We start from the raw sequence: 12,491 nt of genomic DNA, 5'->3' as shown, positions 1-12,491 counted from the left end.
CTGCCCGGGAAACTCCTGCCCATCCTTCAAGACCCAGTTAAAAGGTCACCTCCTTCAAGAAGCCTTCTCACACCTCTTGCAGAAGAAGCACTTTATCCTTGTTCATATTTCAACAACAGCGTTTGTCTCACTGCCCTCTTGACCTCCCACCCTCCTTTTCCCTCAGGAGGGCAGGGATCCTGTTATATAACCTGTCTTCCTGGTGCCTGGCCGAGAGATGGCACTCAATGGCTCGGTGGTGGTCACTGTTCAGATGCTCAAGAAAGGTACAAGAACTGATGAAGTGATTGGGGTGAAGAGAAAGGAGTTCAGACCCCTAGGAATGGGTGAGGGCCGTGAAATGAACATGAGGTCCTGAAACCTACTGATGCACAGTCCACACAGCCCCTGGCCCCATATTCCCCGAGTGAATCCATTAGGCAATGTCTGTCTGATGTCCACCTTCACCCACTGGACTTTAAGCTCGTTCGTGGGGCCCCAGACTTTTATCACTGTTTCTGGCACCCAAACCAGCGCTGGACACACAGCAGATGGTCTCTCGAATTTCTTGAATGAATGAGTGAATAAATAGATCAAAAATCGAGTGAATGAAGGGTTCTCTGACCAGCAACATAAATTCTTAGTCTGATGCCTAGAGCGGGGAGAAATCTCTACTAATACCTCCCCGTGTCGACAACAGGTTGGGAGAGAAGACTGGTCTTGTTGACTAACGTGGGTCAGTCGGCTCTCCTCACCTTCCACCTCTGGCCAGTGACCGTCCACCCACATCACCTGACAGGTTTTGTGGTGTGAGCAAGGCTTCATATTGTCAGGGTTGTCTGATGACAGGGAACTGACTCTGGTGCTGCTCAGGAGTGGCAGCAAGCAGCAGAGGACCAAGGCAGGGGTGGGGTACCCGAGAGGATCCAAGACAAGGGAATGGACCATCCCTGTCAGCATATTCCAGAAGGTGCTTCAGGGGTCTCCCTCCAAACCCCACCCAAAGCAGAGAGGATGGTGATGACAATGACAATGGTGATAAACCTGGCCACCATTCACACATTACTTCTGTGCCAGGCATTGTGCTAAACGCTTTACACACATTCCCTGCTCAGTTACCTCACTGTGTATTTAACAGATGAAGACAGTGAAGTCAGAGAGAAAAAGGACTGCTTCAAGCTCACACAGCTGAGGGGGCTGGGTTCAACTGTACTTAACCATCCTCCTCTGTCCACGTCCGTAAACTGGCCACCAGGTGAGACGGCCAGTTCTACCTCTAGTCTCTAAGGGCGTCAGACAGTTCTTCCTCAATCTGCACGAGCGAAATAGGCAAGGAAGCTGGCTCTGCTAGAGCTCCTCTTCCAGCCCCTTGGAGCCTCCCAGATCAGGCTCCATTCCTTTTCCCCATGAGGACCTTCTGGTCCCCTCCTCCCCCAAGGCAACAGAAGTCAAAGCAACTCTCCTTCCCTCCATATATCTGAACAACTCCAATAAAAGCTTTCCCAATTAAAGATCCCGAAGGAATCCGATACCCAGGCAGCAGGATCTGGGATATTCCTCACTAATTGGGCCCCTGTGGACACCCCCGGCCCAATAATCCACAGATGAGAGCTCCCCCCAGAGCCAGAGGACAAAGAGCCTCTGCTGCCCTTACTTGTGACCTCCCTGGGGCAAGGTCAAGAGAAAGGGGTCTGGAAGAGCCGCTCCCTTAGCTGGGATCCAGCTTCTGTTCGGCTGGGAGACACCTGCACACTGCACACCTCTCAGGCTAACCACTTTGGCTGGTGGCGATGCCACAGTCCCCAGTTCCCCAGAGGAATAATAATATGACTATCAACCAGGCTTGTGAATAAAAATGTTTTTTTTTTCCTTAAATCTCTCGAATCGTTGACAAATGTCTAAATGTGTTCCCCACAAGCATATTTTTATTCTAACAAGCTAATTTGAAATATAATTTAAATAAATTCTACCAGAATGATACCATATGACTAACAGCCCCCGGTGGCAGAACTACTGGAGACTTCATCGTAGTTTAGCAGAGGCTCCCAACCTGGTGCTTCCCACACAAGCACACCCCACTAGGAAACTGGCTCATGACACCAGTGTTCACCTCCTGGCCCATAAGCACTGTACAATATCTAGAAATGCAGACACACTGGGGAAAAAAAAACAGTCTAACTCTCAAGATCTATAAGGTCAGGATTTGGCATCTGAGATTTCTGATAAAATGCTTTTTCGTCTATCGTAAGCCAGTTTCTGGACTGCTGTTCACCTTTTTTACACTGTTATAAAAATTATTGAAGTACAATTGGCATACAATGTTATATTAGTTTTGTGTTCACTGCTTTTTTGGAGAAATGTAAAGTTTTTCAAGTGCTTTGCATCCCCACTCCATGTACCAAAGGTAGATTTTTCCAAAGATTTTAGATGCCTATGCTGGCAGAGGTGACATGTCACAGGATTTATCCAGGTTTTGTGTGTGTGTTTTAATTGTCTCATAACTAAGGCAGGGAATACAATGTCCTTCCCATATATACGTCCTTGCCAATCCTCTTGCCAAGGCGATTCTCTGAAGGAGGGGCTGTGGTACCCAACAGACAAAGGGCTTTGAAACAGAAAGGGCATTCAGGGGTGGGCATGGGTGCTTTCTGATTGCAGAGAACATTCTTGTCCAGGTCTGAAAGGAGAATCACTCTGCCCCGATATTTCCAAACAAGGAGAAACAATCTGAGCAGCTGGGTCCTAGTCCACCAACCACCCTTAGCAACAGTGATGAATCCTTGATGTTCCTACCAAGATTCACTAAGAAGCAGTGACTCACCCAAAATTACACAGTTGCCACAAATTACCCAATGTTAATTGTGATCCTGGTTTCTCTACCATTTCTTTCCTTCGGTAATTCATTTAGAGCAACCAACTGCTTTAAGGAATTGTCAAAATGTCTTTTTCCCCCCAAATACCCTGCCTTATTCTAGAGGGGATTCAAGCAAGTTTTCAAAGATGCATAAAATTTAGCAAAACGAAGAATCAGAAGTAGGTGTGGATTTAAATACTGATGCGTATTTATAGTTACTGGCATGAAAAGATGTCCACTCAAGGTATTTTAAGTTACAAAACTTACATTTCAAAACAGATGTAGGGTATGATTCCATTTTGTTAAAAATACATTTGTTCCAGGTAGACCTACATCTAGACACGGGGACATACATAGATAAGAAGTCTGCAGACAGACACAGGATTACTGAGGGAGGTCATCCCTGAGACATGGGATGACAAGTAATTTTCACTTCCTTCTCTATGCTGCTATGTTTTTGTATGAACATGTAGCATTTTTATAATTAGAAAAAAGCAAAGCTATTTTCATTTTGTTTAAAAAAAATAAGTGGTAGATGAGCAAGAGAAAAGGCGAACAAGGGAGGGCTGTAAGATGGAGCAAAGAATAAAGGTGATGGATGAGGTCTGATAAATTTTGCTAAGACTGAACACATATTTAACTCTAAGTTCCCCAGGAGCCACTGCAGAAAAGAAAGCTAATGATTTACACAAATCACAACACCCACTTGACAAAAACAAACCACCTGCTCTGCTCTGAGTTCTCCTCCAAAGGACCGTGTAGGAGCAGCAAATGTGCCCTTGACCCCATCGGAAAACTCTCAAGGGCGAGGGGTTTCGGTGCTGTAGCCTACAAGAAAGATGGCCTCTCCCCAAAGTGAAAGTCAACCCAAAGAGTCTTCACTCATTCCTATTCATTCATTCATTCATTCATTCCATACATATCTATTCAGTGCCTACCCCATTCCAAATACTATGGTGGCTTTTTTTTTTTTTTCCAACTCTTGCACAAAGGGAGATGCTAAGGGCTGCCTACATAATGAGGGTGATCCTAAATGCTAACGGCCCCCTGGCACTCCCTATAGCATACCAGGGCATCTGTCCTAAGTGCCCCAAATAGGCCGGCACTGCCTCTAACATTTTTGGAGGGCAACATTTTGTTTCAACTCATACATAAAACTGGAACTTCTATATGTGGCTTATCTCTGATTCTAAAACACAAACTCTGTAAAGGCAGGAGTGACCTAGAAGGTCTGCTCATCCTGTGTTCCCAAAAGACCCTCCAAATGCTTTAGAGATGAACAGATCGAAGGAACCTTAGGAAGTGAAGTTTAGAAAACCCAAGGCAGGACCCAGAAAGACAAGTTCCCTCAAGGCATCTGAGAAATGTTACCTGTTTTAGTCAACATGAACCCCAGAGCAAAGTCCTTTGCAGGAGGAATGGAAAGTTAGAGAGGAAGTAATGAACAGCAAGAGAAAGCTAACCAGTCTAGATTACCGAAAGAATGCCCTGGGTGTCAGATAACTTCAACTGTGCCCACCACACCCTGCAACGTAATCTTGGCTGGACAAAATCAAGGGGTGTAAACCGAAGCCAAGCAGAACTACAGTAGATCTTGTTTGTAAACACTGACAAAATCAGCTAAAAGTCACAACAGCAGGCAAGCCGGCTTTTCTGTTACCTTTTGCAGGCGGGTAAAAAGATAATTTACAACCCCAGTACTCGGATGACAGCTGACAGCTTGAGAATTAACCCAAGTCCTACTAAAACCTAAGTGGCTTGCTTTAGCGTTAAAAGAAAATTGCATCCAAATGTGATTTCTTTCTCTCTTGGCCCTTGCAACCCTCAATTAAGCAAGCTATATAAAAGGTAATCCAAAAATTATCACAACTTCCAGGCCGGCATCCAAGCAAGGCCACCCACCACAGTCAAGCATTAACCCAATCAAAAAACACTGGGGGCCTATTTGGCGCCTGTCACTGTGCTAAGTGTTGAGAAGCACTGGAGAAAGAGGTAAGACCCTATCTTTGTGGGATGCTATTGGGGAAGACGGATTATAATTAAGTAAACAAAGCCCAAATGATTACATGTGTGCTGCAGTGAGCAACTGTAGAAAAAAAGCTGTGGCTATGCTAGCAACTAAAGGTGGGGGTCAGGAAAGACTCTGCAGGTGACCCTGATGCCGGAATCCAAAGCATGAGGAGGAGGAAGGTATTTGCAGAGCCAAGGCAAGAGCATCCCAGGCAAAGGGAAGGGCAAGTTCAAAGATCCTCAGGCAGAACAAGAATAGCAATGAGGCTCACGTTAGCAGAAGGCAGTGAGGGATGGCCGGAGTGACAAGGGAAGTTGGAGATGAGGTATAGGCCAGCCCCTGGTGCTGATGGGTGTTCAAGGAAGAGGATGATATGATTCTGATCTGCAATTTTGAAAGCCAGGCACTCAGGCTCCCGGGTAGGGAATGGACTAGAGATACCCAGGGCAGAAGCTGAGGAAGTTGGTCCAGGAAGGAGGCAAGGGTGGCCAGGACCAGAGTGGGAGCCAAGATCCTCAGGACACATGGACACCTAGAGGTAGAACCCTAGGACAGCCTGGACATGGAGGGTGAGGAAAAGGAGAAGCAAGGACCACTCCTAGCAAGAGGGTGGGTAGTGGGGCCACTGACTGGGACAGAGAAGACTGAGGGAAGGGGAGAGCTGGAAGGGTTATCAAGAGCTCCGTTCATGAACAAGAATTGGAAGCCCCCAGAAGCGCCGTGTTGGAAATAAGACCATGGGAATCACCAGCAGATGATGGGGGGTGGGTGGATCATATTACCTAGGAAGAGAGTGTCAACCACACGAAGGAAGCCAGTCTAGTCCCTGAGTGGCCCCATGATGCAGTGGTCAGAGGAGCAAGAGCAGGGAGACTGGAGAGGAACCATCAGGAAGGGGAGCAGAGAAGCAGGGGAGTGTGGTAGTTAGAAGCTGGAGGGCAGTGGGAAGAGAGGGTGGCCACTGGATAGGAACACAGCCGAGGGATTAACACAAGGACAGCCATCTGGCCCCATGCAGGTTCCCAGGGACCTGCACTTGGGGCGGGACAGCAGAGCGTGGGGGTTAACGAATGGCAGGAGAAGAGAGCCAACAGGGACGGTGGGTTTGGGGTGGATCTTCTGAGTCATCTTCAGGTGAAAAGGAGCAGAGAAGCAGCAGAGAGCCATAAAGTGACAGAAGCTAGAGCTCTGCTCTCCAATATGGCAGCCACCACCCACATGTGGCTTTTCCATTCCAATTAAATTAAAAATTCAGGTCCTTGGTCACACGAGCCACATTTCAGGTGCCCAACAGCCACTCGTGGCAGGTGGCAGCCATATGGGGCCACGCAGACACAGACGGTCTCATGGGTGAGGAAAGGTCTCCTGGACGGCACTGAGCCAAGCCCTAGTGTACACTGCTGGGAAAACCCAGGAGGTGGAAGGAGGAGAGAGAGATGGTGCCTGATGAGGTGAGAGGGGTGGGATGGATGGTCCTGGCCGGGTGACAAGACAAAGGCCTGGCCAGCCACTGAGCCAGGTGGGAAGAAAGCCACTAGGGTAGTGCAGGTGGTAGGAAGACGAGGCTTTCCTCAGTCTGTGGAGGGACCTGTCCTGTCAGCAAAGGGAGGCAGGTATATGTGAGGAGACGAGAGGTCTGAGATGTGAGAAGGTCTGCACCAGCGGCCTCTTCCTCGGGCAGAGAAAACAAACTTACTGGGGAAACCACAGGCTTAACGCAAAAACACTTCACAGAAGAGAAGCAGAAAGTGAATGTGTGAAAGAGGATAAGCATCTTAAGTGAGGAAGAAGTAAACTCAGGGTTTTGTTTCCCCCCCCTTAAGTCTCAGCCATGTCTGCACAGTCGAGCCGTGACAGGGCTACAGGACCACAGTGAGGATCCCTCCTGGCTGCCCTTCTGTTCTTCCCCCTCATCCTACTCAACTCTCGGAGAGGATGACATTGGTACTATTTTAGGTTGAGATGGCTCCCTCCACCCTCTGTCTCAACTGCTCATCCAGCCCCGGCTCCATCTCAATTTACAGCCATGGTTTGTATGTTCACATGAATCACAGAAGACGTGGGTACAGTGAAGCTGGCAGAAGCGGGCAGAGGCAGGAGTTACAAACCAGCCCTCACCTACAAGAAGGGAGTAACACACATGTACCGAGTGATGCTAAAACGACAGGAAAGCCACATTCCCTTTCAACAAGCTCCGAGCTACTCCTCCCTGATGCTCCACAAACAAACATTACCTTCTGACATTTTCTTCAAGCTTTTACGAGTAAACATTTTCATTTCCACAGAACTATTTGATCTCAACCACAGAGTTTCAATATTCGTTTTTGATCACGCAAGTGTGTTTGTGCTGTCTGTGCCGGGGGGGGGGGGGCACAGAGTTAAAATTACCAGATCCCTTTGATCTTCCATCTTGAGACCTACATTAGCCAACTCCTTCCCGCTGCCCCCACCTCGTACATTTTTTTAAGTATGAAATCTGAGAATCTCAAAGGTTCCCACTGCACAAAGAGGTCACTGGAAATGTTACAGAAAACCTGCTTTCCAACCAGTGTGCCTCTGGTAAAAATCACCCATAGTTGCTCTATGTGTGAAATCTCCTGGATTGGCACCAATGTCTTAAGCCAACCTCTCGGTCCCTCTGCTCTACTCATGGAGGTCTGGAGCCCTCACACTTTCCTTCAACGAAATTCCTCTCCACCTGCCTCTGGTTCCTTCTGACACTTGCAGACCCCACAGACAATATTGGCTGGAGAAGATGACTCCAGAAATTTATGTGGAGTGAGGTACAAGAGAGCCACTGACCATGGGAGCTAGGTCAGGCCACCAGGACAATCTCACCCCTTTCCACTCCTCCCCAACCCCACAGAGAAAAGAACGACCTCTAGACCCACCCAGCAGAAGTCTTAGGGTCAGGAGGAGGCCGTTTGAAGGCCGCTAAGCACAGCAGCAGGGGACAATTCAGGAACTCTGGTTCACGGGCCCACACCCCCACCACCCCAGGGTCCCTGTCAGGCTGGGGCTTCCCCTCTGCTGAGGCACAAATGTCCTTCTACAAACGCTCATCAGCTGCCCAACCTGGGGATAGTCACCGAACCACTTAAAGCATCAGTTTCCTCATCTGTAAAATGGGCATAATTAACTGTTCCAGGAAATCGTCACCACGCGCTCCGGGCGGGTGAGCAGGTGTAAGGAGTTAATCGAGTTGTTAGTACAGTGGCTCCCTGACTCACAGCGCCTGCTGCTCGCGGAGACGCCAAAGAGAAATCTACCCTGCTTTTTAAATTACTTTATAGACTCGAGCATTGTCACTTGCACAGAGTGTTTTAACTTCCCCCTGAGCATCTTACTCCGTTGTGTGGAAGACCGGAGCGTCACCCGGCTCCTTCCAGACTCCTCACCCTCCTCCGTCTGGAAGCAGAGTCAAAGTCCACTGTCCTGCGCTCGGGCGGGGTTGGGGGGCGGGCACGATTATTTGGTCGGCTTCCTTTCCAGGAAAACTTCTATTTCCATTCTGTCGTGGAGGACGACAAGCTGCTTCTCACACTCACAAACACAGGCCCCGGAGTTGGTCGCGCCCGGGGACCGCGGGAGCCCGGCCAGGGTCCCCGTCCCCGCCGCGGCCGCGCCCCGGGGGCCAGCTCGGAGGAGGAGGGCCGAAAGTCCGCGCCCAGGCCGGGCCGCCCGTGCGGGGGGCGGAGGGCGCGGGGTCGGGACCCCCGGGCTGGCAGGCGCCGCCCCGCGCTCGCCCCCGGCCCCCGGCCCCCGGCCCCCGGCCCCGGCGCGGCGGGCGGGCGCGCGCGGAGGGCGCCGGCCCCCGGAGGCTCGGAGCCGGGGCCGCCTGGCGGCCCCTCCGGCGGGCGCTGGCTCACTCACCCCATCTCCGGCGCTGCTCCGGCCGCCGCTCCGACGGGCCCCCCGGCGCTTGCTCCCAGAGCGCTCCGCAGCCGCTCCCCGCGCCGCACATGCGGCGGCCCGTGCGCGCCCGGCTCAGCCCCGGCGCCGCTCCATTGCGCGGGGTACGCGGTGCCGCCGCCGCCAGGCGCGGGCGGGCGGGGGCTGGGCCGGCGGGGGCTGGGCGGCCGCGCTCCGGCCCCGCCCCGCCCCGCCCCGCCCGCTCCCCGCGCCCGCTCCTTACGTAACCTCGGGGGGCCTCCGGCCGCGGCGCCCGCCTCCCCGCCGCCCCCTTCCCGCGGCGGGCGGCGTGGGCGCGCCCCCGCTCCTGGCCGCCGGGGGCGAGCGTCCCGCCCGCTGGACCCCGAGGCGCGCGCGCAGCGGGAGGGACTTTGGGGGCCGCCCAGCGGTCGCAGATGAGGGAACTGAGGCCCCGGCAGGGGGAGTGAGGAGCCCAAGGTCACACTTGCAGACCCGAGGTCAGGTCTCCAGGACCTGAGATGGGCACGGCCATGCCCCTCCCCCGAAGCCCACCCTCCTTTTGCTGCCGATTGCCAGGCTCGGTGGCTCAGGGTACCCGCCGCCAGGAGATTCCGGAAAGCCAACGTGGCAGGAAGGATCCTGCACCTGCGGCAGGTGTTCTGGGCTCTTCCCCCATAAAGATGGGACTGGGCTCCCGATTAGAGACTAATAGCTTCCAAGGAGGCTTAACTAAGCTTGGTTTTATTCTTAGAGCAAGGGAAACAGAGAGCAAAAAGAAAAACTAAAGAGCATCCCTGAATTCCCCGTCCACACATCATGTTCTGATTCCCTACCAAAGGCTGGCACTGGGACGAAGCTAATCTGCCCCTGAGGGCCTCCCACCAACCAGATCATCTTCTGCTGAGAACACACTGCCCACATAAACCTGCCACTTCAGGACATTTAAAAAAAAGAAGAAGGAGAAGTAAAGGAACAAGCATACGAAGTAGGGCCACCATCTTGAACCTACTGTCCTCTCTTCTGAGACCATAGGTTTATCTATTAACCAACAAGGTCTCCTGGGATGGGGAGGAGCACCCACCCCCTGTACTTCACACTGTGGTAATTTTCTCAATTACAAACCTGACCTTGCCACTCTTCTTAAAGTCCTTCAGTGGCTTCCTTCCCACCATCCTTAGGATAAAGACCAACATACTAAACATGCCTCAAGACCCTGCCCCATCACTCTTCCACTGCCTTCTCTGGCCTTTTCTCTCTCCTTCTCTTCCTGCCCTTAGCCAACTGACCATCCTCCTATCAGCCCCAGGACCTTTGCACATGTGAGTCTCTCCCTCTGGGAAGATTCTCTCCTCTCCTGTCTGTATCACCCCTAGTCAATTCCTACTCATTCTTCAGATCTCAGCTAAACCATCACTTCCTTGTGGAACCTTTACTTAATGCCCTAGACAAACGGCGAGCTCCCATACTTCTTCATGACACTTATTATTTGCAATATATATTTGCAAAATTATTAGTTTAATATGTCTCCCAGGCACATCTGCAAACTCTATATTTTCTGAAGCCCTATATCTTCGCTCATCATTGTATCTCCAGTGCCTGAAACTGTGCCTAAAGCCCTCCATAAATACCTGTTGAATGAATGAACTAGCAGAAGCCAGGCCATAGACACACAAAATTGGCCAGGGTCTGTAAGCACACACGAGTCTGTTCAGAGCCAGGGCTGGTGCTTGGTGCTGGAGGAAACCTATCTATCATAAACTGAATTCCAAAGACCAAGGGTGGGGGTGGGGGTTGTCCTCAGCAGTGTCCAAGGCAGCAGTCAGCTCAGCTGGAGTGGGGGTATCAGACAGATTCATGGTGCAGCACGGCCAAGCAGTCTCCCAAATCCTGAACAAGAATTTCTTTCTGTTCCACTGGTGGGAAGGCACACCCATTTACCTTGGGAGGAAGCAGTGAGGCGAGACAGGTGGAGTTGGTGAATCACTTGGGCTGCTTCCCACAGTATGTGGGAAGCAAAGCGATGCTGGAGGTATGAGCCCACATAAGGCTCAACATTCCGTGAGTAAAGTGGCTGTCCCTCTGGACAAAGGCCCTCCCTACAGGGTGAGGGGGAAGAAAAGGAAAAGCATGGGCCAGACAAGATTTGGAAACAGATTCCCCTCCTTTCCATCAGCTTTGGGGGAGTTGTGGAGAGGGGCTTCCTTCCTCTTCCAACCCCAACTCAAGGCCCAGATTGGGTGCTGCCTCTCGGGAGGTGCACGGGGATGAGCTAAAGCATGTTGGTGTTCCCAGAAAGTAAGAAAGTGCCCAAAAAAACCAAAAGGATGGGGACACAGGTGCTCACTGCAGGAGCTCCTGATGGCCAAAGCTGGAGAAGTTTGAGCAATGAGATAAATGACACTGATTAGGATCATGATGCAACATAAGAAATATTACTCAGCCATTAGAAATGACAAATACCCACCATTTGCTTCAACGTGGATGGAACTGGAGGGTATTATGCTGAGTGAAATAAGTCAATCGGAGAAGGACAAACATATGTTCTCATTCATTTGGGGAATATAAATAATAGTGAAAGGGAATATAAGGGAAGGGAGAAGAAATGTGTGGAAAATATCAGAAAGGGAGACAGAACATAAAGACTCCTAACTCTGAGAAATGAACTAGGGGTGGTGGAAGGGGAAGAAGGCGGAGGGTGGGGGTGAATGGGTGATGGGCACTGAGGGGGACACTTGACGGGATGAGCACTGGGTGTTATTCTGCATGTTGGCAAATTGAACACCAATAAAAAATAAATTTATTATAAAAAAAGAAATAAATACACATCAGTCCGTACTTTAGGTATTAAGTAAGTGGAGAAGAGGCAAATCTTCCCAACCAAAGAATTCCAAATAAGATGTGTAGTTGCTCCCCAACCCAGGAGGTAGAGTGTGACATGCCCCCACTCCCCCACTGCCTTGAGAGGAGGTCTCAGGGTCCTAGTGATTCGCCTCTAAAGAATAGAGTATGGACAGGAAAAAATGACAACTCCACAGTGGAGGAACCTGGCAGACCCTGCGCTGACCAATCAATCAGGTTAACATCACCAGTGATGAGCCATGTTGGTGCCACACACCTCTGATACGGTGTGATGAGCCGTGAACTTGACCTGTGTGATGTTTTCTTCCCCCAACCCCATAACCCCAGTCGAATCACGAGAAACACACCAGACAAATCCACATTCAGGAACATTCTACAAAATACCTGACGAGTACTCCTCCACCAAGGTCACGAAAAAGAAAGACCAAGAAATTGTTACAGACCAGAGGAGACCCAGGAGATATGATGACTGAGTGCACATGAAATCCTGGACTCAGTCCTGGAAGAGAAAAAGGAAAACCTGTTGAGGTCCAAATAAAGTCTGGGGTTCAGTTACTAGCAATGCACTAGTACCGGCTTCTTGCGTGGTGTCCTGTGGTAACATCGGACACTGACAATGGGGGATGCTTGGTGAGGGGTATGTGAGAGCTCTGGGCAGTATCTTTGGCACTTTTCTGCAAATCTAAAATTGGTCTGAAATAAGAAGTTTATTGAAAAAGGAAGGTACCCTGAGTGTCTCCTATATACCAAATTCTGCACTCCGTCTCACCACTGGCCATGTTAGGAAGGTGAGCTTGCAGAGCTCTGAACAAGTAACTGATCTGGTGATACCTGGGGCCTGAAATGGTGTGCACGACTCCCAGAGTAAGCCATGGATTGGTACCCGCGCTTTTCAACGCAGCTGCAACTTGCAGT

At 50.7% G+C, this 12,491-nt stretch overlaps 1 protein-coding gene across 2 annotated transcripts in view; it reads right to left on the bottom strand.

Annotated features, from left to right (window-relative positions):
- HOMER2 (homer scaffold protein 2) overlaps nucleotides 1-8,891 on the bottom strand; it is a 95,160-nt gene extending 86,269 nt beyond the window's left edge. For both annotated transcript variants that reach the window (XM_055326378.1, XM_055326379.1), the window contains exon 1: nucleotides 8,718-8,891. In XM_055326378.1, coding sequence (XP_055182353.1) covers nucleotides 8,718-8,722 — 5 coding nt within the window. In that variant the 5' untranslated portion in view covers nucleotides 8,723-8,891. The remainder of the gene's footprint in view (nucleotides 1-8,717) is intronic.
- Between the last annotated feature and the right edge of the window lie 3,600 nt (nucleotides 8,892-12,491).

This window comes from Nyctereutes procyonoides, unplaced genomic scaffold (assembly GCF_905146905.1).
Source record: "Nyctereutes procyonoides isolate TBG_1078 unplaced genomic scaffold, NYPRO_anot_genome, whole genome shotgun sequence".
Lineage (NCBI taxonomy): Eukaryota > Metazoa > Chordata > Mammalia > Carnivora > Canidae > Nyctereutes > Nyctereutes procyonoides.
This window is presented reverse-complemented; position numbering and strand designations above follow the sequence as displayed.